At 46.9% G+C, this 27,726-nt stretch overlaps 1 protein-coding gene across 2 annotated transcripts; it reads right to left on the reverse strand.

Moving 5' to 3' along the window:
• Nucleotides 1-8,456: 8,456 nt before the first annotated feature.
• p3h3 (prolyl 3-hydroxylase 3) lies at nucleotides 8,457-26,734 on the reverse strand. 2 transcript variants are annotated; one of them, XM_031905488.1, is made up of 15 exons: nucleotides 26,167-26,734; nucleotides 18,646-18,798; nucleotides 17,944-18,121; nucleotides 17,564-17,695; nucleotides 17,339-17,472; nucleotides 16,669-16,758; nucleotides 16,271-16,323; nucleotides 15,918-15,949; nucleotides 15,709-15,833; nucleotides 14,840-14,935; nucleotides 14,060-14,207; nucleotides 11,692-11,809; nucleotides 11,471-11,546; nucleotides 11,252-11,392; nucleotides 8,457-9,635 (listed from the first exon to the last, which is right to left on the reverse strand). In XM_031905488.1, exons 1-15 carry the CDS (start codon nucleotides 26,554-26,556, stop codon nucleotides 9,420-9,422), a joined length of 2,082 nt encoding a protein of 693 aa, XP_031761348.1. In that variant the 5' UTR covers nucleotides 26,557-26,734; the 3' UTR covers nucleotides 8,457-9,419. The 2 variants fall into 2 exon arrangements, with proteins under 2 accessions (XP_031761348.1, XP_031761349.1); XM_031905489.1 differs by lacking the exon at nucleotides 26,167-26,734 and adding an exon at nucleotides 25,186-25,341.
• Between the last annotated feature and the right edge of the window lie 992 nt (nucleotides 26,735-27,726).

Here is a 27,726-nt window from a genome sequence, read left to right on the forward strand (position 1 = left end):
CCCGCTGTGTAGCCCCGGGGGCAGCCGTTCCTGCACCGGTACAGCTGGGGTGTTTGCTACAGAAACCCTACTATAGTTTATATAAATACCCCGCTGTGTAGCCCCGGGGGCATGCATTGACCTATCCCACCTCTTATCCACAAGAACTTCATCATCTATGTCTCCATCCCTCCATAGCTCTCCCTTATAATCATTTGTCTCCATCACAATTACACAGTCCCATCTCAGCAGTCAATGCCGGCCCTTCCAAAGCTTTAGACAGTGGGTGACGGTACCTTTTGGGGGTACAATAAAGGGCAAGTTGCTTAGTGTACAGAAAACAATGGCTTCGGAGTCAATGATTGAGTGTGTTTATGTATATACTGAAGCCCTAAAGGACTAGGACCCGGATTTTTATACATAACCCTAAGCATGATGGGATGTTAATCGCTGAATCCTTTGCATCCCGTATTTACTTAGGTGTCTTCACCTGAATGTCCTGCGGGTCTTTATTTTGTTTACAGAAATGCCTTCCTTTTGTGCTTTTGTGTACATTAGACCTGTGGGGCCTGTGGGTACAGTACTAGAAATATAAACCAAGATACGAAGCTCCCTGTCCCATAGAGCTTACAATCGAAGTGGCCCTTATGAGCGTCTGTGTGTGTTTTACGTGCGCTCTGTGTATTAAGTGTGTGGGGATAAAAGCAGCGAAAGCTGCCAGATTATACTAAAGAGATTACACGAGAGCGGCAGAATGGGAGAGAGAGGCAAAAAGAGCAGGTCTAGAGGGAGCGTCACAGATGGAAGAAATGAGACAGTCAGGTTGGGAGAGAGACATGGACATTGGAATGACAGTCAGGGGAGAGAGGGGCAACACTGACAGACGGGGAGAGACAGTGACAGTCAGGGGAGAGAGGGGCAACACTGACAGACAGGGGAGAGACAGTGACAGTCAGGGGAGAGAGGGGCAACACTGACAGACAGGGGAGAGAAAGTGACAGTCAGGGGAGAGAGGGGCAACACTGACAGACAGAGGAGAGACAGTGACAGTCAGGGGAGAGACAGTGACAGTCAGGGGAGAGAGGGGCAACACTGACAGACAGGGGAGAGACAGTGACAGTCAGGGGAGAGAGGGGCAACACTGACAGACAGGGGAGAGACAGTGACAGTCAGGGGAGAGAGGGGCAACACTGACAGACAGGGGAGAGACAGTGACAGTCAGGGGAGAGAGGGGCAACACTGACAGACAGGGGAGAGACAGTGACAGTCAGGGGAGAGAGGGGCAACACTGACAGACGGGGGAGAGACAGAGACAGTCAGGGGAGAGAGGGGCAACACTGAGACAGGGGAGAGACAGTGACAGTCAGGGGAGAGAGGGGCAACACTGACAGACAGGGGAGAGACAGTGACAGTCAGGGGAGAGAGGGGCAACACTGACAGACGGGGGAGAGACAGAGACAGTCAGGGGAGAGAGGGGCAACACTGAGACAGGGGAGAGACAGTGACAGTCAGGGGAGAGAGGGGCAACACTAACAGACAGGAGAGAGACAGTGACAGTCAGGGGAGAGAGGGGCAACACTGACAGACGGGGGAGAGACAGAGACAGTCAGGGGAGAGAGGGGCAACACTGAGACAGGGGAGAGACAGAGACAGTCAGGGGAGAGAGGGGCAACACTAACAGACAGGGGAGAGACAGTGACAGTCAGGGGAGAGAGGGGCAACACTGACAGACAGGGGAGAGACAGTGACAGTCAGGGGAGAGAGGGGCAACACTGACAGACAGGGGAGTTGTAGTTCCAACAGCAGCTGAAGCGCCCCAGGCTAAAAGCGATATTATAGAACACCCGTTATTACAAATATAGATATCATTATTACATTCTGATCTAGGGGCTCACTATATCTGGGGGCCAAATGCCCCATTTCTGAGGGCGTGCTAGGGACAGAACGAGAGGACAGGAGTTACATTAGAAAACAGGTGAGACTCCATAGAAAGCAAAGGGCAGGCACAGCCCGGGGGAATTTGGGTATACAAACAGGCAAAATTTTACTAGCAAATCAGCAGCAAAAAAGAATTTAACCCCTTCCCTCCCTGCCTCCTACAGTCTCTCTCCCTGTGCATATCTATGCCGGGCCATTAGCATGTTAAAGTGGCCCCCCTGTGGGGCGCAATGGGGACAATATGCACACCCATAGTGACCAGTCACAGTGAAACTCCATTTCCATTAGCCAATGCCATTTTATTTCCCAGCATGCTGGGCGGTACAGCCAGGTGGGTGGGTGCTAGTCTTCCCCAAACAGGGGCAGATTATATTGTATATCTGAGCCTCTCTGCTTGCTATATGGCAGCGCCACAGCAATTACTAAACATTGGCCCCTAATAACAGCTCCTTTCTGCCTGTGAGTAACCAAATGTGAATGGAAGAGCTTATAAACCCCCCCCAGCCCGGCTCAGCGGGTATCAGTGCAATTTACATACAATCAGTTCTGCAATCAGTGCCGCCCTGCTAATTGCGTATTTTATAGGGGGGCCCAACGTCTCCAGAGTCGGTTGATCTGGCCACCCTTCACCCTAAGCTGTCCGGTTGGTTAAACTGGAACGACCACTAGAAACTGAGTGCTAGTGAGGGAAATGTTACAGGCGGAAGGGCCCGCAGCGCTGGGGTGGTTCTACTGGTTTGGTCTCTCTCAGTGCTGGCTGGGGCCCCGGGGTGTGCTCTCAGCAAATAAACTGTGCTGTTTGCAGAGACGCCTGTCTGGCTCATCCGATCCCTACTATATATATATATATACAGTGAATAAAGTACCCCCTATTGTAACATATAGGGATATTATAAGCCCCCGAGGAGTTCCTTATAATATATAGTGAATAAAGTGCCCCCTATTGTAACATATAGGGATATTATAAGTCACAGAGGAGTTCCTTATAATATATAGCGAATAAAGTACCCCCTATTGTAACATATAGGGATATTATAAGCCACAGAGGAGTTCCTTATATAGTGAATAAAGTGCCCCCTATTGTAACATATAGGGATATTATAAGCCCCCGAGGAGTTCCTTATAATATATAGTGAATAAAGTACCCCCTATTGTAACATATAGGGATATTATAAGCCCCCGAGGAGTTCCTTATAATATATAGTGAATAAAGTACCCCCTATTGTAACATATAGGGATATTATAAGCCCCCGAGGAGTTCCTTATAATATATAGTGAATAAAGTACCCCCTATTGTATCATATAGGGATATTATAAGCCCCCGAGGAGTTCCTTATAATATATAGTGAATAAAGTGCCCCCTATTGTAACATATAGGGATATTATAAGCCCCCGAGGAGTTCATTATAATATATAGTGAATAAAGTACCCCCTATTGTAACATATAGGGATATTATAAGCCCCTGATGAGTTCATTATAATATATAATGAATAAAGTACCCCCTATTGTAACATATAGGGATATTATAAGCCCCCGAGGAGTTCCTTATAATATATTGTGAATAAAGTACCCCCTATTGTAACATATAGGGATATTATAAGTCACAGAGGAGTTCCTTATAATATATAGTGAATAAAGTACCCCCTATTGTAACATATAGGGATATTATAAGCCCCCGAGGAGTTCCTTATAATACATAGTGAATAAAGTGCCCCCTATTGTAACATATAGGGATATTATAAGTCACAGAGGAGTTCCTTTTAATATATAGTGAATAAAGTACCCCCTATTGTAACATATAGGGATATTATAAGCCCCCGAGGAGTTCCTTATAATATATTGTGAATAAAGTACCCCCTATTGTAACATATAGGGATATTATAAGTCACCGAGGAGTTCCTTATAATATATAGTGAATAAAGTACCCCCTATTGTAACATATAGGGATATTATAAGTCACAGAGGAGTTCCTTATAATATATAGTGAATAAAGTACCCCCTATTGTAACATATAGGGATATTATAAGCCCCCGAGGAGTTCCTTATAATATATAGTGAATAAAGTGCCCCCTATTGTAACATATAGGGATATTATAAGTCACAGAGGAGTTCCTTATAATATATTGTGAATAAAGTACCCCCTATTGTAACATATAGGGATATTATAAGTCACAGAGGAGTTCCTTTTAATATATAGTGAATAAAGTACCCCCTATTGTAACATATAGGGATATTATAAGCCCCCGAGGAGTTCCTTATAATATATTGTGAATAAAGTACCCCCTATTGTAACATATAGGGATATTATAAGTCACCGAGGAGTTCCATGACCATATGACAGGTCATAGAACTCCGAGGTAACTACTAATATACACACCAAATATCCATGTTTCTGAAGGTGCTTTATTCAATAAATTCAAAGTTGAATAAGGCATCAAAGCAGGAGCCGAAATGTTGGTGAAAAACCTGAATATTTGGAATGCGGACCACTTTCATTGTATGTACAGGTATGGGATCCGTTATCCGGAAAGCTCCGAATTAGGGAATGCCTGTCTCCTATAGACTCAATTTTAATGAAATAATTCAGATTTTTAACATGTATTTTCTTTTTCTCTGTAATAATAAAACAGTACCTGTACTTGATCCCAACTAAGATATAATTACCCCTTATTGGGGCAGAACAGCCCTATTGGGTTTATTTAATGGTTAAATGATTCCCTTTTCTCTGTAATAATAAAACAGTACCTGTACTTGATCCCAACTAAGATATAATTACCCCTTATTGGGGGCAGAACAGTCCTATTGGGTTTATTTAATGGTTAAATGATTCCCTTTTCTCTGTAATAATAAAACAGTACCTGTACTTGATCCCAACTAAGATATAATTACCCCTTATTGGGGGCAGAACAGCCCTATTGGGTTTATTTAATGGTTAAATGATTCCCTTTTCTCTGTAATAATAAAACAGTACCTGTACTTGATCCCAACTAAGATATAATTACCCCTTATTGGGGGCAGAACAGCCCTATTGGGTTTATTTAATGGTTAAATGATTCCCTTTTCTCTGTAATAATAAAACAGTACCTGTACTTGATCCCAACTAAGATATAATTACCCCTTATTGGGGCAGAACAGCCCTATTGGGTTATTTAATGGTTAAATGATTCCCTTTTCTCTGTAATTATAAAACAGTACCTGTACTTGATCCCAACTAAGATATAATTACCCCTTATTGGGGCAGAACAGCCCTATTGGGTTTATTTAATGGTTAAATGATTCCCTTTTCTCTGTAATAATAAAACAGTACCTGTACTTGATCCCAACTAAGATATAATTACTCCTTATTGGGGGCAGAACAGCCCTATTGGGTTTATTTAAAGGAGACATATCCTATAAAAATTATGAATGTGCCAGGGAATTATACTCCTGTAGATATAGAAGGATTGTGCTTAAAAAGTTGTGTTTCTGACTGATTTATTGAGAAATTCCACAAAAACCCCCACTAGCCCCGCCCATCTGTTCCACTTCCTGCTGGCTGAATTCTCTGGATGAGCTGGGGAGCCGGCGGCTCTCAGTACCCTGCACTGTAGGATAGGAACCAATCAGCAGCTAGGCTGACCTGATAGGGAACTGAAGCCTCTCTGTGCTTGTGTGCCTGCAGGGCTGTGATTGGCTATCCCCCTCCTACTGTGCTTCTGGCAGGGACCGTTAGGACACGCCCACTCTCCATTTCAAACTCGGGCAGAGAAGAGATAGGATCTATAGGGAGCTGCAATAAATGGGCCATTGTTACAGATAGGATTAATGTTTAGCCCAAAGGGAAACCAGCACCGGATATTATTCATAATTGCCTACAAAATTAGGGTTTTCCCATTTATCCAATATGTCTCCTTTAATGATTAAATGATTCCCTTTTCTCTAATAATAAAACAGTACCTGTACATGATCCCAACTAAGATATAATTACCCCTTATTGGGGCAGAACAGCCCTATTGGGTTTATTTCATGGTTAAATGATTCCCTTTTCTCTGTAATAATAAAACAGTACCTGTACTTGATCCCAACTAAGATATAATTACCCCTTATTGGGGCAGAACAGCCCTATTGGGTTTATTTCATGGTTAAATGATTCCCTTTTCTCTGTAATAATAAAACAGTACCTGTACTTGGTCCCAACTAAGATATAATTACCCCTTATTGGGGCAGAACAATCCTATTGGGTTTAATGAATGTTTTATTGTATTTTTAGTAGACTTAAGGTATGGAGATCCAAATTACGGAAAGACCTATTATCCGGAATACCCCCAAGCATTCTGGATAATGGGTCTTATACCTGTATTACACACACATTTTCTTGGTCCTGGGCACCCATTTTTAAGGAAATGCACCTTTCACATTATTTATATATATATATATATATATATATATATATATATACAGTATATATATATATATAAGTAAAAGTTACTCTGCCCCACAGCAAAATCATTTTAGGGCCCCCCAAACTTTGGGAATATGACATTTTTCATAAACATATACTGAAACTGGTGATTGAATGCACCCCCAAGCACGTCGGGCCCCCCAGTAGTTGCTTGGCCTGCTTTCCCTAATTTCAGAGAGAAATATATTTGATATTTTTTACATGCAGCCATAGACTGGCCAACCCTTCCCATTATCAAACCAATCTTTATTGCCAATCAAAAGCCAGACAGTATGAACCACTGGATTGGACAGGGGCCTGCAGCTCCTGTAATTTCCTCATTGGCCGATGCACCAAGCACCGCCCCCCTGCCGGTACCATATCACCATTTTCCTGTTGGCCTATTATCTATATCTTGCCCTACTGCCACCAAGTTGCCTTAACAGACCTGCTAGTCCCACACCTTGTGTGGGTTCTGGCAAATCCCAGAGGGGCTGCTGTAAGGTGCCATAGACCAGCGGTTCTCAGCCTGTGGGTCGGGACCCCTTTGGGGGTCGAATGACCCTTTCTCAGGGGTCACCTAAGACCATCGGAAAACATATATTTCCGATGGTCTTAGGAATAATTTGATGGTTTTAATTTTTTTTTTTAAATCATACCAAATGTTCAAACTTACCCTTTAAATGTAGGTGATTGGTTGGCTGCATCCTTTGTCACATGACATTTTCTCAATGTCTCTACCTGTAAGGAATCCTTGGGCATTTCTAGGATGAGACTGCTATTAGGTTAATCTCGCCGGATGTCCTCCTGTCATCCAGTCAAGGAAAGGTAAAGCCGCTTGGGGGAATCTTCACTAATCAGGATATAGCGGTCAGAGCAGCAACTATTTGTGGCACTGTGGTACCATCGTCATATTCATTATCTCTCTAGCGGCTCCTGTACCCTAAGGTATCTGCCCCGGGGCCGGAGTGCGATATGAGGGGCCCAAGGCACTGCCAGAAATCAGGTTCAATAAACAACCAATATGGTGCCTTGGTCTGCCAGTGACTTTTAATATCCTTATCATTTACAGTAGGGGGTACATTATCCCTTATAATACATGAGTGATACTCAGAGTTCCCTGTATAACTCAGCCTGCAGCCTTGTGCCTTTATATGGGCACAGAACCCCTCAGTGACTGCTAATATCCTTATCATTTACAGTAGGGGGTACATTATCCCTTATAATACATGAGTGATACTCAGAGTTCCCTGTATAACTCAGCCTTGTGCCTTTATATGGGGGGCACAGAACCCCTCAGTGACTGCTAATATCCTTATCATTTACAGTAGGGGGTACATTATCTCTTATAATACATGAGTGATACTCAGAGTTCCCTGTATAACTCAGCCTGCAGCCTTGTGCCTTTATATGGGCACAGAACCCCTCAGTGACTGCTAATATCCTTATCATTTACAGTAGGGGGTACATTATCCCTTATAATACATGAGTGATACTCAGAGTTCCCTGTATAACTCAGCCTGCAGCCTTGTGCCTTTATATGGGGGGCACAGAACCCCTCAGTGACTGCTAATATCCTTATCATTTACAGTAGGGGGTACATTATCCCTTATAATACATGAGTGATACTCAGAGTTCCCTGTATAACTCAGCCTGCAGCCTTGTGCCTTTATATGGGCACAGAACCCCTCAGTGACTGCTAATATCCTTATCACTTACAGTAGGGGGTACAATATTTTCATAGATTGAGGGGAGGGGTATCCCCAGTGGAGGACCCTCGAGCAAAATATTTTTTTGGGGCCCTTCTCCATATGGAGGACCCAGCTGAAGGCCTACTTGCTTACATGCAACTTGGGCAGGCTGGAAGAAGAATAGACAGTATGAGTTCAGGCAGGGGGTTCCTGGGCCTGCTTAATACAAGAGAGGCCACCGGTCCCCCCCATGTAACACAGACACAATATGCACATCCCATGGCACTATATTCATGGGTATATCTTACTATGAAGTTGGCATTTGGCGGCTAACACTATCCCCTGACTGTATGGGAACCCACAGTGCCCAACGCCCGCCTGTATCTGGAGCATAAACAGAACAAGCTGTTCAGGAAAGAGGCAGAGAGATTTGTAAAATTCATGTTTATAAAGATTGTTGTGCCTTCGCAGAACATAAAATACTGGAAACTGAGGGGCAGTCGGGTTAATTGGCTCAAACTTTGTGATCCTTCAGAGAAATATCCTGAGGTTTTGTACCGTAGCCTTACAAGAGGAGACCAGGAGCCCCCCAAGGCAGGAAGTGAAAAGTACAAAGGAAATGGGGCTGAAGATACAGGGACTGGGGGTTCCTGTGTTTGGGCACATTGCTCCTCTCTCATTCCTTGGCCTGTATCTGTGTGTCCCCTGTTCCCCATATAAAGGCATGTCGCTCTCTGCCCTGCGGGCTGGATAAACACACACGTCCCATTATGCACAACCCAGAAGTTCCTGATATTCTGGCACAGCAGGGACTTAGCTCACCTGATTGCCCCAGGGCACTGGGACTACAGAACCGGCTTTGTGCCCCAACCCACAGCAATTTTCCCTGATCCCCCATTAACCCTTTCACTTACTGGTCACCTTTATTTCAAGAGGGTTTCCCTATTAACCCATTAGTTTGGGTAGATTATTTAACCCCCTCACCCCACCAATCTGCAGGATATATCTTTTCCCTGACGAATAGCTGCAAAGCAGTGACCTAGTAACACTATATAGCTAGTATAACTTCTGCACAACCCATCGCTTTGTGCTGCTGATAGCTGTAGTTCTACATCACCTGTAAGGCCAGTGGTTGAGCCTATTAACCCCCAGTTCTATGCAAGCACCAAGAAGAGCGTTCACTTTTAAAAACACTGCTCCTTTTAACCCTGTCCCTGCCAGAGCTCTGCATAGCAATGTCCCCCACCAATGCAGAGGTTTATTCTCCCGTGTCCCGCCCACCCCAGGAAAGTGATCAATGCACACTGAGCCTTCCCTATTTATAAAGTATTATGTCCCTTTGGCCACATAGTGGGGCAGTCACATTCACATCCCTCTCCCAGAGCTGTCTCTAGAGTTCATCTGTAAACTTCCTGGCTGGTCTCTTTTTCTGCGTTCTGCCTGAGGGTCTCTCTGGGTCTGAGGTGGTGTCTTCACCAGCGGTGGTTGTCTCTCGGCCACTTCTGCCACTCCTGCCGCTCTCTCTTATGTTCTTTGTTGTCTCTTCCTCTGTGCTCTCTTGGGGTCCATCCCTGTCTCTCATGAGAGCTCTTGCTTGGGAGCGCTCCTATGAGAAAGTGACACAGAGGCCCATTACTGCGACAGCCACACAATATGATAAATGTGGAGAAACAAACACTCTAATGCCGAAACTACGTTCCTAATTAAGGAACCGATGGACAATAATTATATATATATTATATATATATATATATATATATATATATATATATATATATATATATATAATATATATATATATATATATATAAAAAATATATATATATATATATAATATATATATATATAATATATATAATATATATATATATATATATATATATATATATAATATATATATATATATAATATATATAATCACCAGCACTCTATATAGATAGATAGACAGAGACAGATATAGAAAAAAACACTGCTGCCCTTTAATGGTAGATACCACTCTAACAGCCTTTATTAACTACTGCTGCCACCTACTGGCACTGATACATCACTGCATTCCCTCTCAGTGCTCAACACTAATTAAGGGCATTCATTTTTGCACTTAATACTGTAAATACTAGATGTTCCAGTTTTTGAACGTTCAGAAATCTCCCCGAAAGGTCCTAATTACCAAGCTGTGTAAACAAAACATTTAAATATGCCATATTGATTGGCAGGTATCACTGTGTAATGAATGGCATATTTTTGGTGTAAAATTCCAGCGTAAATATTTAGCAGGCTCTTGAAAATGCTGGGTAAAAAATGCTTATCGTGTATGTATAACTTTATGTATAAAGTGCTAGAATACACAGTGTTGCAAAAGTACACACAGGGAGGGCACGTGTTATAATAAATACAATGGATAAGTATAAATACGCAGATTAAGTGCCACGTGGTTCGAGACATAGTGGGAAGAAGGTCCCTGCCCTATAGAGCTTGCAATCTTTTTACACTACTTATTACACAGCAAAGTTATTAGCACCGTGAATTTTCCACCCTGACATAAAAGAGTAACAATTTAAAAATAATTCATATAATGGAATTAAATATGGCAATTGGATGGCATAAAATAAAATATACACCTTTAGAAATGACCATGCTTTACTCAGCAAGGGGAGCCCCAATACTATCTCTTTTTCTCAAACCCTGTCTGTGATCAATATCAGCCCTTTGCTGAAGTGTGGGCAGGGGATCAGCCCACAAGCATGACTGTTTGTCCAATCATTGGCTCATTGGGTGGCCTAGCCACTCACACAATTTATGCCTATGGACAGGCTTCTAGTTGTAGCAGGGCAAAGGCTCTGGCTGAAGCACTGGAGAGTAGACACCCTGTCTACTCTTACTTGTGAAAGGTTGTGGGAGAAAGAATGAAGCCACAGGCAGTAGAACTACACCGGGTTTTCTTTTAAGACAACGTGGCCCTAAGGACTCCCAAAATAATCTAGCTGGGAAACAATCCTGCTGATCTTCATTGCCAATTTCACTTCAACAGACCACAGCTGCTTCACTTGAGACTTTCTGTGTCCATAAGAGGGCGCTCCTGCTCTATTCTAGCCTCTCTCCCCTGAGCTTGAACAACACTATTTGTCGTTGTATGGCCACCTTAGCAGGGAAGATCTGCCCCCAGTGTAAGCCACTAATGTTAATGCCTGAAGTAGATTAAACAATGAGAGAAAGCAATGTTACCTGCTCTGCATGTTCTGCTGACTCGGTGAACCACAGCGCTACGGCACACCGTTTGCCCTCAGTAACAGGACGCACTCCATGGGCATTTTCTCCACCTGAACTAAACAAGACCAGTCGGCCACAGCTGGGGCGTAGCTCTGCCTACAAACACACAGTACTTCATGAGGTCAAAGAAACATGACAGTGACAGTTTGAGTGGAAATTTGAAATCCCACTTACTGTAATGGTGGTGCCGTCCATTTCTGTAAAGAAGGCATTGCCCCCCTGGAAATCCTCATTCAGGTACAGGAGGCCACTGTGGAAAAGAACATCATCTACAGATCTACCCATGGTTTTTATTGCCCTCCAGGCATTGCCATTACATTACCCTTCCTCCAGCAGTTACTCTTCATTCTCTCTACCCTCACACCGCCACCTTTACTTGGCAGCATGACCCTTACCTGTAGTCTCGGTGTACGTAGGCCGGGGGCTCTCTCCAACACTCCTTCTCCTCTGTGTCCAGCACACAGTTATCTGCATGGACGGGGTGACTGAAATCTGTACGTCCTTCCTGCTTTCCTAAAAGGAACAGGCACAAAGTACTTGAAAGGGATACTCTCATGATATTTATGGGTACTTATTATTGCTAAATGACACTGTTACACGGCATATAATTTCTTCTGCCATTTAACCTTTGATTCTTGTACCAACAAATGTATTTGTAGCTGTAATATTGGTGTGTAGGCGCCATCTCAGTGCCTTGTGCCTGAGTCTGAGCTTTCAGCCAGCGCTACACATTAGAACTGCTTTCAGCTAACCTATTGTTTCTCCTACTCCCATGTAACTGGAGGAGTCCCAAGCCGGACTTGGATTTCTTACTATTGAGTGCTATTCTGATACCTACTGGGAGCTGCTATCTTGCTCCCTTCCCATTGTTCTGCTGATCGGCTGCTGGGGGTGAGGGGGGGGGATATCACTCCAACTTGCAGCGCAGCAGTAAAGTGAGACTGAAGTTTATCAGAGCACAGGTCACATGGCTGTGGCACCCTGGGAAATGAAGAATATGGCTAGCCCCATGGGAAAAACAGATTACCGTATATACTCGAGTATAAGCCGAGTTTTTTAGCACTAAAAATGTGCTGAAAAAGTAAACCTCGGCTTATACTCGAGTATATACGGTATATGGATTCGATCTAGAAATGCGGCCGTTGCGCGCATAAGTTGCACGTTGGACCCCTGCGCGTGCATCGTTGGACAATTCAGGTGACGCGCATCTGCAGCTTTGGCAGCATCGCCTTCTCAACAAAGGTACGAGTATAGGCAGGGCGCGCATCGGCGGCATTATAAGCGGCGCTTCTACATTACCGGTGCTATCGCTTGGGGCAGGGGATAAATGCCAATTATCCCACCAAATCTCAGCATGCACATCCTCATTAACTCCTTCCATCCCTACACAGGGCGCTGAGGAAAGAGGGTTAAGGATACAAGGTTGGGTTTTAGCTGAGGGAGGGGGAAGGAGTTAATAAGTGGCTGCAGGCATGAGCTGTGTGTAAAGGCGCGATCTTGTGTGTGTCCCGTCCCCCCCTTCTCTATACACACAGCATGAGCCTCCAAATCATGTGCCATTGCAGGTGAGAAGCTATCATTATGGTCGTCTGGGGGAAAAAAAAAAAAAGGACAGAGGTGAGACTATCTTAATTAAATTTAAATGTTGAAGGAAAAGATTAGTGAGGTTTTTATACACAACATAAGTAAATTTTAAAGGGATACTGACATGATTTTTATGGTATACTTTTAGTTCTAAATTACACTGTTTACACAGCAAATAAAATTGTGTTCCTGAACCAACAAATGTATTTGTAGCTGTAATATTGGTGTGTAGGCGCCATCTCAGTGCATTGTGCCTGAGTCTGAACTTTCAGAAGGAGCCAGCGCTACACATTAGAACTGCTTTCAGCTAACCTATTGTTTCTCCTACTCCCTTGTAACTGGAGGAGTCCCAAGCCGGACTTGGATTTCTTACTATTGCGTGCTATTATGATACCTACTGGGAGCTGCTATCTTGATGCTTTCACATTGTTCTGCTAATTGGCTGCTGGGAGGTGGGGATATCACTTCAACTTAGCAGTAGCGGCTGCATTTCCCTCGGCTTATACTCGAGTCAATAAGTTTTTCCAGTTTTCTCAGGTAAAATTAGGTACCTCGGCTTATATTCGGATCGGCTTATACTCGAGTATATACGGTACAATGCAGGATTCTGCTGGAGAAGCTCTATTAACTGATGGGTTTTGAAAAAAGCATGTTTTCCCATGTCAGTGTTGCTTTAAAGCAGAGAGGATCACAGTACAATAATTATCCCGCTACCACTTACCTCCCTGCCCCCTCATGATGCTGAATATTCTTGCGGCACATTGTGTTTGCTTCTCCCCTATACAACTTGCCTAGATTCATCCTGCCTTACTATGTAGCATGTATTCTGTTTATTATAAAGGGGCCACCATGGGTATTGTTTCATTAAAGGCTTATTTCCCTTCAGCAGAGGGTATAGTATGGCAGTGCCCACGCATGTCAAGAATTAATGAGTTAAATGCAGAATTGCTTTAATTACAGTTTATATAACAAATTAAAGATAAATACCCATTTATACAAGGGAATATTATCCATTTATTTGTCATTATTCTTTATTAGATTAATGTCGTTTCCCTTCATTCTGTGACTCATGCATTGATGAGAAACGGCACGTCGGCAGGGCACACGTATTACAAGGCCAGAGGAATGCAAGATGGCACTTACACACTCTCACACACACACCCGACGGGCAAGCGTTACCTTCGATGGCTGTGCGGCACACGAGATGGGTGTATGAAAAGTGCAACCTCTTCGTTCCGAAGTAGAACTCTGCTAGTACCCGGGCGCGCTCGCTGGTGTGATACAGGAGGTGAGCTTGGGAAGAATCCACCGTTCCGGAGGAGGCCATCTGTATGAAGAGGCACTAGGATTGCTATGCTGAAGACAGACAGACAAATGGGGGGAACACTGTGCTAACTACTATGCTTGCAATCACCTGGCTGTGATAAAGACCTTAGAGCAATGAGACAAGGGGCAATTAGCTTCTGTAGCTCCATGAATAACAAAACATTCAAAATTGCCCCTTCGCCAGGGCTGGCTATTGTCTGAAAGCCCCTATGCATCTTTTTGACAGGCGTTATTGTGAAGTGAAAGAGGGCTCTCAGGTGATCAAGTGAAAGGAGAGTAGACAAAATGCTTTACACTGTCCTGCAATACATTGTACCATTGTTGGCCCATAGGACCACATTTTAATTCAGTTTAGGGCCACATGATACACAGAGGCACCTCTGATGAGACAACGATAACAAACCTGCAATACACAGACGTTTGTAGACGCTGCCTGTAACAGACTATGGATGAGATCTCACAGGAACCTCTTTTGGGGATCATTTCATTTCTACCTGCCCAGTCTTCTAAGTTGGTCCAGTATAGAGCAATTGATGCCCGTAGATACATGAGTTTTTGCCCCATAAAGTGCAATGTAACCGCTCTGTGTTCCATAGGCAAATATATAATAACACTGAGAGTGCACGTGCTCACCTGTAAAGCTTGTAAGACACTGAGACTCTGAATTCTCTCGTGTGGTGTGTGAGGTGACCGTCTGCCTTTGACTCTCTCTCCAGATCCCGCAGCTTCCTATAAAGAGTTTAAACAAGTCTACAAAACTTCATTGCAGCCTCCATGGTTGTCAAATTTGAATTCATGTTCTGCCAGCACTTCCTTTTTAAGCCATCCCCAATTCTCATCTCTTAAAGGTGGCCATACACATTATATATCTTCCGCTAATGTTCAGGGCTGAATTGTCAGATATGGAGGTAGAAACAATAGGATTTCTACCCCTATCTGACGATTCAGCCCTAAATGCAGCTTTTGCTCGGGGGCGCCTGATCAAAACTTTCTGTCCCGCTCAATCAATGAGACAACCAATATGGTCCCCTTGTCTATCCACCATATACGCATCGAATATCATACAAAACCTTGTTTCCTACAATAATATCGGTGGAAAAGCTCTTGCTGAAAATATCCGCCCGATATTGGGGGAATTTAGGCTAATTCCATCGTTTGGCCCTGGGGCCAAACAATCGAATTATAATGACGGGTATAGGCAAAGTCGGTCCGGGGACCGCATTGGCTCGTTTAGCCGACTAGATTTTCTAACCTGCCTTATCGAGATCTGACCGATTTCAGCCCAGATATCGGTCGGGCAGGCCTGTCGGTAGTCCCCATACACGGGCCGATTAGCTGCCGAATCGGTCTAAGGGAACAATATCGGCAGCTAGAATCGGCCCGTGTATGGGGGCCTTTAATCCCAATCCTCCTCTGTAAGCCTTGTCCCTACGTGTTCCTTACGTCTCACCCCAATGTTTCAGCAGATCACATTCCTGTCCTGTGTTTAATTTTATACTCACCTTTGCCAGACTCAGCAGTGCCTCGCACTCCTCCTTGCTTATCACTCCATCCATAGTTACTCTCGTTGTGCCATTCATTTGTTTTGGGGTCATTGTCACAGTAACCTCCTCATATGGCAAATCACCTGCAAGAAAAAATGAGTAAGTCCTCATAATTAGACCTACCGCAACTGTGCCCCCCCAATAACTTGCCCCTCACTTCCACTTACCCCCTCTCTGTTCCTCTGCCTCTCTCCCTAACCTGAGTAGGAAAGGAAAAAACTATTATATGTACTGCATTTGGATACTTACAAGGAGCTAGAATTCCCCCACCTTCAAGGCAATGTGTCTGAGACTTTTGCATGCAAACCCTTGGGACACTAGGATTCTACCTGCACCTCTATGTATGTATATTACTATTCTCCCACTGCCCATTAGAGATCTAGATTTCCATTTATTTCAGAAATGGTACAGAATTTTTAGCTGCTTATATCGAGAAAGTTTATTTTCCGTGACATTAAGCTCATATTAAATTTACATTTTCTTTATAGTTCCCCTGGTGTAAATACAATGGGTCACTTACCTCACTGTCTCTCTGAGACTCTCAGGGATGATTTCTTCGGGAGTCCACAAATCCTTAGTTTAAAAAAAATTCCAATATTATTTGTCCACCCCCAATGGAACTAACAGAGGCAAAAGAATGTTTAAGGGTTAATGACGCTGATAGTATTTTTCCCCCATTATCATACAGGGCTATAAAGGAGCATTAAAGCCTAGGAATGTCGTATGTTATATACTGAACTTACTGAGCCAGCTGTATGGCTGATAAGCAATGAATCTATATAAGCAATACTTACATATCTGACCTGAATGCTGATCAGCCATACACCAATTGAGAAGGGGATTATTTTGTGGTGCATTTTAATAATACCTACAGAGTTATACAGAAAATACTGCAATGCTGAAAAACTTGGCATTTACCGGATCCTGAAATGAAATTCCCAGATTTTCCATTGCGTAATACAGTAGCCTCTTCTCCAAGAGAGACTGGTGTACATACGTGGCGATAATCTGTGGGGAAAAAGGAGTGTGATAGGGATAAGTTACTATGTGGGTTTCTATGCTTAAATCTGCTACATATTCCTCTTCAGCAGCAAAGGGCAAGGCTATATGATGGTGAGGCCCAATGATTCTGCCTTCTACACATCAACTAGATTTGCAAATGATGAAAGCCCTGTGAGTGGAGAACAGGTCGGATGGGAATACCGCAGCAGTTATTCTGGACAAACCACAGTAACACAACATACTATAGATTGTAAGCTCTATGGGGCAGGGACCTCCATCCTCTTGTGTCTTTGACTCTTAACTTATTGCAACTGTATTTATCTTGTATTTATTGTTATACTTTGTATTTTTCTATTATTATCTTAATAACCCCCTGTATGTATTAATGTATTCTACTGTACAGCGCTGCGTACATAAGTAGCGCTTTATAAATAAAGATATACATACATACATACATACATACATACAATGGGTCCTTCAACAAAAAAAAAATGTCTCCCAAGGAATCTGCTCTAAATTGTGTTCCAGTTTTGGTACCATATTCAGTTAGGCCTGACAGGAAAGTAGCACTGCAAAGGGAAATTACCTCCCGCGGTTTTCCACCGCTCTGGCCGTGTAGTTTCTGCTTATACTCGCTTAGCCTCCTTTGTACAGTCTCATTGTGCGGATAGAAGAGCAGTAAGGATTGGCCGATTTGAGCTGCAGCTTCCCAGTTCTCAACTGCAGAGGGAAACAGATGGAGGTTATTTATGAGAACTTTATTAATCAGGCAGTACCGAGGTCATAGGTCCCCCATTCCAGTCTTACTCACGTTTAGTGTAGCCCTGCTCCAGTAAAGCCAGGTGGGAAATAATCATGTCCTCCCGTGATCGCTTCTGCCCCAACCTCAAGGAATCTTCTAGAACACACCGCTGCTTGCACTGCAACACCTGGATGTAATATTCTGGGGACGAGGAGAGAGATGGAGTGAAGGGTGAGAGATAAAATCAAGATGGATGATCCCTGGCCTAGAAAAATATTGCCAGTGAAGAAATATAGAGACAAATCAGGAGATGAAACAATGGTGGGTTATACATAAGGATGAGGTCCATGATGGTTGATGGAGGGGAGAGAGAGAAAGAAAGAGAGAAGGGTTAGTCTTCGAGGGATACACACAAACCCTTATTAAAACCCTCCCATAAGAGAACCTACCTGCAATTACCTCAGATATATCCCTGTGCTCCTCATTTTCCCGCTCTCGCGTCCCCTCACACAGGGAGCGGCACTCCTCCAGTGCAGAGAGATAGAGCGCCAGAGACTCCTCCAGACGCCACACAGCAGGGCCAAGCTTTTCTTCAGACAGCAAAGAGACTGCCCTGGAGTACAGCACCTGGAGAAAGAGAAAGCCAAAGCTAACGAAAAGGGATAATATACAAACCAAAGAGACTGCAGAAAAGAAGAGAGAGACTACAGCCATCACGGCTAAGAGACATCTAAGAGAAAGGGGCTAAAAGTAGAAGACAAATCCCAAGAGCCAGACTGGGAAAGCATGAACCTATGGCCCAGGATACATGAGAGTGGTGATCGGGTCCAACATCCCTATCTGGGGTTGATTAATGGGTCCACGTGGGATAACAGGTAGGCCCATTAGAAATTTGGACCCTAGCAACCAGATAACTGCTGAAATACCAAAATGAAGAACGGCTGAACAAATGCTAAATAACCATGAAAAATAAAATAAATGAAGACAAATTGCAAATTGCCATAAGCAGAGCATTTCCCATATTTGTCTATATAAAGCTTTGCCACAGGCTTATTTCTCAGATGAATATTATATAAACACAATACATTTATGTGACACATGGGATTTAGTGTACGGAGTAGCCAGACGGGTGGGTACACGTATGTAGTTACCATGTGCTGGGGTTCTTCCAGGTCCCGAAAGCTCTGCTTGCTCACCCCCCTCATAGTCCTGTAGCGCTGCACATCGTCCTTGATTTGTTCATGGTGTGGGTTCCTTAAGTAGAATGTGAAAGCGGCAGAAGCAGCCTCATCCAACTCCTCCAGCTATAAAGAAATATATATATACTATATACAAAGCTACAGTACTTATTGGAACATCTAAAACTTAATTTCAGGCCAGACTATGGCCAACCAAACACAATGTATGTCCTGTTTCTTTATTTTAGGCAAAATTGTATTTTTGGGTTTACATGCCCTTTAATGAAATCTGTCAGATCCACATTCTGCTCACCCCAGCTGACACCATGGCTGGCAGTTAGTGGTAAAGGCACGGTGGGTTTGTGGGTTTATTCGCTGTAGATGTTAACTTCCTGTTTCAAGGGAAAGTCTCTGTTAGGGCTGAACATTTCCTGCTCTGTCAGTGTGTGATTGGGGTGTGCTTACCTGGGGCATACAGAACACTTGGTACTACTAGCACGCTACTACTAGCACGGTACTACTACTACTACTGTGTAAGTGCTGCGGCAGGACGCGTGGATCGCTCCGCCTGTATGGCTGAAATTCATACCTTTGCCTGTGCCATAACTCCCCTGTGCTACACGCATACATCTGCCCGCATACAGTATAAATGGCAGAACCGGTTTTGGAAATGGGGGTGTAAAAACCTAAAACAGGGTCCCCTTATGATTTTACCTACCAATGGGTCCCCTGCCCCCCACAATCTATCTATTTCTCAGTTAGTCCCTTTGGGGGCGGGACAGAACTGGGCTGGGCAGTGATTGACAGCTGGTCTATAAGAGAGTGTCCCACTTTTTTAGCCTGTTGTACAGATAGCAGCCTTATTGCAGAACGTGAAAATGCGTGAAATATGGCTGATGATGTTGGAGAATTCAGACCACATTGGGTAGAGCTGTATTAGTAGCAACCAATCACCAGGAAGCATATACGGGTCTAGTATTTAAAAGCAATCCGATTGGTTGCTATGTGTACCGGGTATCCCACAAGCTTTCTGCCCAGTGCCAGAGGCCAAGATATATATAACTAAGGGGGGGGGGGGGTTGTTACGTTTCCAGTCTCTTCCTAAACGTGGCCCTTGTCTGGGTCACGTGATTATTATTATTATTATTGTTATAACTGCCTGACCCACAAGTGCACCAGCAGGGCCCAGATAAATTACCTTTGAAGCCAAATTTGTGCCGTGCCAGTCCTTTGTCTGGGGTTAAAGGAAACTACACCCCCAGAATGATTACTTAACCAACAGATAGTTTATATTATGTGACCTATTAAAGAATCTCGCCACACAGCCCATCACAAAATGGTGGCTCAAGGGAAAGGATTATTTACTGATATATATGAGTCCCTTAAGCCACCATTTTGGGCTGTGTGCTCCCTCAGAGATCAGCTGACAGGAAGTGATGCAGCTCTAACTGTAACAGGAAGTAGTGTGGGAGCAAAAGGCAGAACTCTGCCCATTCATTGGCTGATGGGGCCTAGCATGTATGTGTGCCTTGGCTTGTTAGTGTGCACTGTGAATCCTATGATCCCAGGGGGCGGCCCTTAGTACTTAAAATGGCAGTTTCCTATTTAGGATTACCCAATGGCACATACTACTAAACAAGTATATTGTTATGAAAATGGTGTATTTAGATGAAGCAGGGCTTTACATATGAGCAATATATATTTATAGAGACCGACATTGTTTGGGGGTATAGTTTCCCTTTAAGAGCAGTGGCCCCTGCAATACTCGGCTACACAGGGCCCTTGCTCACAACCCTGCACATATCAGACATAACATAACATGAGTCTCTAATCCCATAGGACGCGGCCCGAGTCAGTAGCCGCACACTCGGCACATATGGCACATATGGCGTGCCCCCTGCGCCTGGCAAGGGAAATGTACCGACATATTGTGTTGTGCTTCGCTGGACAAAAGCCAAAAACCTGGAATGGAAGACGTCGGCATAAGTACGTGGTTAATTAACATTTACTCCTGGAGAAGTAGTCGCTGCACGCACACCACTCAGCGCAGTGATTAATGAGGTGCGCAGTCAGGCCGATTATACCCCGGGGGGCACGACTCCCCAAAATCTGTCCTGTCAGTGGCATTCCCCCGGGGCAGGGGGGGGCAGTTGTGGAACATTTCATAGTACAGACGTGTATAATGCACTGCCGGAGCTCAGCTTGCTGCCCAGACGCTCCCATGATGTGGCCCCTAATGTCATACATGACATGTTTGCAGGCCAAATTGTATAAAGCAAATGGCAAGCTATAGTCACTGGGGGTGCCACTTTGTTCTTACCCCAGGCTGGTGGGCCTCTTTTGTGAACAATAACCTGGACTGGGGTAGTTTACAGCAGGGCAGGCTAACAGCAAACACACTGGCAGCTATTTGCAAGGCACAGCTGGCACACACAAGCATACTGGGGGCAAGGCTACACACACACAGCTGGCACACACAAGCATACTGGGGGCAAGGCTACAGCAACACACAGCTGGCACACACAAGCATACTGGGGGCAAGGCTACACACACACAGCCTGGCACACACAAAGCATACTGGGCGGCAAGGCTACACACACACAGCTAGGCACACACCAACATACTGGGGGCAAGGCTTACACACACACACAGCTGGCACACACAAGCATACTGGGGGCAAGGCCCTACACACATCACAGCTGGCCACACAGCAAGCATCTGGGGGCAAGGCTACACACACACAGCCTGGCACATCACAAGCATACTGGGGCAAGGCTACACACACACAGCTGGCGACACACTAAGCATACTGGGGGCCCAAGGATACAACACACACAGCTGGCCACACACAAGCATACTGGGGGCAAGGCTACACACACACAGGCACACACAGCATACTGGGGCAAGGCCTACACACACACTGGCACACCAAGCCATACTGGGGCGCCAAGGCCTACACACACACACAGCTGGCACACACAAGCATACTGGGGCAAGGCTACACACACACAGCTGGCACACACAAGCATACTGGGGGCAAGGCTACACACACACACAGCTGGCACACACAAGCATACTGGGGGCAAGGCTACAACACACACAGCTGGCACACACAAGCATACTGGGGGCAAGGCTACACACACACAGCTGGCACACACAAGCATACTGGGGGCAAGGCTACACACACACAGCTGGCACACACAAGCATACTGGGGGCAAGGCTACACACACACAGCTGGCACACACAAGCATACTGGGGGCAAGGCTACACACACACAGCTGGCACACACAAGCATACTGGGGGCAAGGCTACACACACACACACAGCTGGCACACACAAGCATACTGGGGGCAAGGCTACACACACACACAAGCTGGCACACACAAGCATACTGGGGGCAAGGCTACACACACACAGCTGGCACACACAAGCATACTGGGGCAAGGCTACACACACACAGCTGGCACACACAAGCATACTGGGGGCAAGGCTACACACACACACAGCTGGCACACACAAGCATACTGGGGGCAAGGCTACACACACACACAGCTGGCACACACAAGCATACTGGGGGCAAGGCTACACACACACACAGGCACACACAAGCAACTGGGGCAAGGCTACACACACACAGCTGGCACACCAAGCATACTGGGGGCAAGGCTACAACACACACAGCTGGCACACACAAGCATACTGGGGGCAAGGCTACACACACACAAGCTGGCACCACACAGCATACTGGGGGCAAGGCTACACACACACACAGCTGGCACACACAAGCATACTGGGGGCAAGGCTACACACAACACAGCTGGCACACACAAGCATACTGGGGGCAAGGCTACACACACACACAGCTGGCACACACAAGCATACTGGGGGCAAGGCTACACACACACAGCTGGCACACACAAGCATACTGGGGGCAAGGCTACACACACACACAGCTGGCACACACAAGCATACTGGGGGCAAGGCTACACACACACAGCTGGCACACCACAAGCATACTGGGGGCAAGGCTACACACACACACAGCTGGCACACACAAGCATACTGGGGGCAAGGCTAACACACACACCAGCTGGCACACACAAGCATACTGGGGGCAAGGCTACACACACACAGCTGGCACACACAAGCATACTGGGGGGCAAGGCTACACACACACAGCTGGCACACACAAGCATACTGGGGGCAAGGCTACACACACACAGCTGGCACACACAAGCATACTGGGGGCAAGGCTACACACAGCACACAAAGCTGGGGGCACACACACAGGCACAAGCACTGTGGGCAAGGCTACACACACACAGCTGGCACACACAAGCATACTGGGGGCAAGGCTACACACACAGCAACGGGCAGGCAACACAGCTGGCACACACAAGCATACTGGGGGCAAGGCTACACACACACAGCTGGCACACACAAGCATACTGGGGGCAAGGCTACACACACACAGCTGGCACACACAAGCATACTGGGGCAAGGCTACACACACACAGCTGGCACACACAAGCATACTGGGGCAAGGCTACACACACACACAGCTGGCACACACAAGCATACTGGGGGCAAGGCTACACACACACACAGCTGGCACACACAAACATACTGGGGCAAGGCTACACAACACACAAGCTGGCACACACAAGCATACTGGGGGCAAGGCTACACACACACAGCTGGCACACACAAGCATACTGGGGGCAAGGCTACACACACACAGCTGGCACACACAAGCATACTGGGGGCAAGGCTACACACACACAGCTGGCACACACAAGCATACTGGGGGCAAGGCTACACACAACACAGCTGGCACACACAAGCATACTGGGGGCAAGGCTACACCACACACACAGCTGGCACACACAAGCATACTGGGGGCAAGGCTACACACACACAGCTGGCACACACAAGCATACTGGGGGCAAGGCTACACACACACACAGCTGGCACACACAAGCATACTGGGGGCAAGGCTACACACACACAGCTGGCACACACAAGCATACTGGGGGCAAGGCTACACACACACAGCTGGCACACACAAGCATACTGGGGGCAAGGCTACCACACACACAGCTGGCACACACAAGCATACTGGGGGCAAGGCTACACACACACAGCTGGCACACACAAGCATACTGGGGGCAAGGCTACACACACACAGCTGGCACACACAAGCATACTGGGGGCAAGGCTACACACAACACAGCTGGCACACACAAGCATACTGGGGGCAAGGCTACACACACACACAGCTGGCACACACAAGCATACTGGGGGCAAGGCTACACACACACACAGCTGGCACACACAAGCATACTGGGGGCAAGGCTACACACACACACAGCTGGCACACACAAGCATACTGGGGGCAAGGCTACACACACACAGCTGGCACACACAAGCATACTGGGGGCAAGGCTACACACACACACAGCTGGCACACACAAGCATACTGGGGGCAAGGCTACACACACACACACACAACATACTGGCACACACAAGCTGGCACACACAAGCATACTGGGGGCAAGGCTACACACACACAAGCTGGCACACACAAACATACTGGGGGCAAGGCTACACACACACAGCTGGCACACACAAGCATACTGGGGGCAAGGCTACACACACACAGCTGGCACACACAAGCATACTGGGGGCTACACACACACACAGCTGGCACACACAACATACTGGGGGCAAGGCTACACACACACACAGCTGGCACACACAAGCATACTGGGGGCAAGGCTACACACACACACAGCTGGCACACACAAGCATACTGGGGGCAAGGCTACACACACACAGCTGGCACACACAAACATACTGGGGGCAAGGCTACACACACACAGCTGGCACACACAAGCATACTGGGGGCAAGGCTACACACACACACAGCTGGCACACACAAGCATACTGGGGGCAAGGCTACACACACACAGCTGGCACACACAAGCATACTGGGGGCAAGGCTACACACACACACACAGCTGGCACACACAAGCATACTGGGGGCAAGGCTACACACACACAGCTGGCACACACAAGCATACTGGGGGCAAGGCTACACACACACAGCTGGCACACACAAACATACTGGGGGCAAGGCTACACACACACAGCTGGCACACACAAGCATACTGGGGGCAAGGCTACACACACACAGCTGGCACACACAAGCATACTGGGGGCAAGGCTACACACACACACAGCTGGCACACACAAGCATACTGGGGGCAAGGCTACACACACACACACAGCTGGCACACACAAGCATACTGGGGGCAAGGCTACACACACACACAGCTGGCACACACAAACATACTGGGGGCAAGGCTACACACACACACACAGCTGGCACACACAAACATACTGGGGGCAAGGCTACACACACACAGCTGGCACACACAAGCATACTGGGGGCAAGGCCAACTGCCACCTAAGTGCAAGCAAACTGCCAGCTACACCAGCACATTCCATACCTTACATTTCTGCAGGGAGAGAATGAATGGCTGTGCCCATAGCCCCCGAGGGGAGGTGTGCGGAGGGGAGGGGGGGCTAAATGTCTCTGCAGATTCCCAAACATATCCACGTGTGCAAGTCTGTGGCTGACTGCAATGCATTGTGGTCCTCAATCCCAGCCTGCACCTTACTGCCCCTCTCCCATCTTTCCTTGAGTTTATTACTCTATTCATTTACCCCACCATCAATTTTCCATACTTAATTACCCTTCCCTCTGAATATTATTGCCCCCTTTATATACCAGCAGCAAATAGCCTTCTTCATGAACCCTGGGTCTGTACAATTTGCACATTATTGCCCTCCTGGATTACTTCCATTGCCCCTAAATGATGCCAGCAGAATATGACCCTACTAAATTAACCCTTGCTCTGCGGATTATTGCCCCTGTACCCCCTGTTCTGCGCATGACTGCCTTCCTCACTTACCCCTGCAGATAACTTACCCTTTCTACTGCAGATTGCTGCCCTGCTCATCATTTAACCCCTTCTGCCCATGATATTGCCCCTTACCTGGCTTCTCTCTCACCTGTTGCCCCCCCAGCCCGTTATTGCCCCCCCCCGCTGCCCGTTATATTGCCATATTGCCCGTTATTGCCCCCCCAGCCCGTTATTGCCCCCCACCGTTATTGCCCCCAGCCCGTTATTGCCCATCCCTGCCCGTTATTGCCCCCCAGCCCGTTATTGTGCCCGTTATTGCCCCCCAGCCCATCCCTGCCCGTTATTGCCCCCCCCCCCGTTATTTGCCCGTTATTGCCCATCCCCCGTTATTGCCCCCCAGCCCGTTATTGCCCATCCCTGCCCGTTATTGCCCCCCCCGTTACCGTTATTGCCCCCCCAGCCCGTTATTGCCCATCCCTGCCCGTTATTGCCCCCAGCCCGTTATTGCCCCCCCAGCCCGTTATTGCCCATCCCTGCCCGTTATTGCCCCCCCAGCCCCAGTACCTTATAGTGGATGATCTGCAGATAGTTATAGGGGGTGGCCTTGTGGAAGCTCCTCTCCATCTCCTGGGTGAGTCGGTACCGGGAGGGCTCCCCCAGCTCCAGCCTCTCACAGGCCCGCAGGCATTCCGCTCGGTGTAACACCGCCTCCTCCACTCGGGCCCCTCCGAGCCCACATTGCGCCCCGCAGCGCAGCTTCGCTCCCCGCACCTCCCGCAGGCTCTGCAGCGACCCCAGCAGCCTGCTCCGGGCCCCATACCAGTCTCCCCGGGAGAAGTGAGCCACCCCGTCCCACAGCAACAGGTCAGCGGGCTGCAGGGAGAGCAAACCGGGCACGGAGGGCACAGCCAGCCAAGCACACAGCAGCAGCAGCAGCAGCAGGGGGGCAGCCATGGGAAGGGAGCTGGGGGCTCGGCTGGGACACTTGGACACAGAGGGGCAGGAATGAGGCTTGGAACCGGGAGAAAGTCAGGCAGGAGTTGGGGGATGTAATGGCGCTAACCGGCCAGTAGAGGGTGGGAGAGAGACGGCCTATAGAGTGGGACAGGCAAGGAAAGGATGAGACATGTCTGGGAAAGGGGGGAGACAGCACAAGAAACAGTCAAAGAGACAGGCAAGGAAAGGATGAGATGTCTGGGAGAAGGGGGGAGACAGCACAAGAAACAGTCAAAGAGACAGGCAAGGAAAGGATGAGATGTCTGGGAGAAGGGGGGAGACAGCACAAGAAACAGTCAAAGAGACAGGCAAGGAAAGGATGAGACATGTCTGGGAAATGGGGGAGAAGGGGGGAGACAGCACAAGAAACAGTCAAAGAGACAGGCAAGGAAAGGATGAGATGTCTGGGAGAAGGGGGGAGACAGCACAAGAAACAGTCAAAGAGACAGGCAAGGAAAGGATGAGACATGTCTGGGAAATGGGGGAGAAGGGGTGAGACAGCACAAGAAACAGTCAAAGAGACAGGCAAGGAAAGGATGAGACATGTCTGGGAAATGGGGGAGAAGGGGTGAGACAGCACAAGAAACAGTCAAAGAGACAGGCAAGGAAAGGATGAGATGTCTGGGAGAAGGGGGGAGACAGCACAAGAAACAGTCAAAGAGACAGGCAAGGAAAGGATGAGACATGTCTGGGAAATGGGGGAGAAGGGGTGAGACAGCACAAGAAACAGTCAAAGAGACAGGCAAGGAAAGGATGAGACATGTCTGGGAAATGGGGGAGAAGGGGTGAGACAGCACAAGAAACAGTCAAAGAGACAGGCAAGGAAAGGATGAGATGTCTGGGAGAAGGGGTGAGACAGCACAAGAAACAGTCAAACAGACAGGCAAGGAAAGGATGAGATGTCTGGGAGAAGGGGTGAGACAGCACAAGAAACAGTCAAAGAGACAGGCAAGGAAAGGATGAGATGTCTGGGAGAAGGGGGGAGACAGCACAAGAAACAGTCAAACAGACAGGCAAGGAAAGGATGAGATGTCTGGGAGAAGGGGGGAGACAGCACAAGAAACAGTCAAAGAGACAGGCAAGGAAAGGATGAGACATGTCTGGGAAATGGGGGAGAAGGGGTGAGAC

This window comes from Xenopus tropicalis, chromosome 7 (assembly GCF_000004195.4).
Source record: "Xenopus tropicalis strain Nigerian chromosome 7, UCB_Xtro_10.0, whole genome shotgun sequence".
NCBI classification, from domain to species: Eukaryota; Metazoa; Chordata; class Amphibia; order Anura; family Pipidae; genus Xenopus; species Xenopus tropicalis.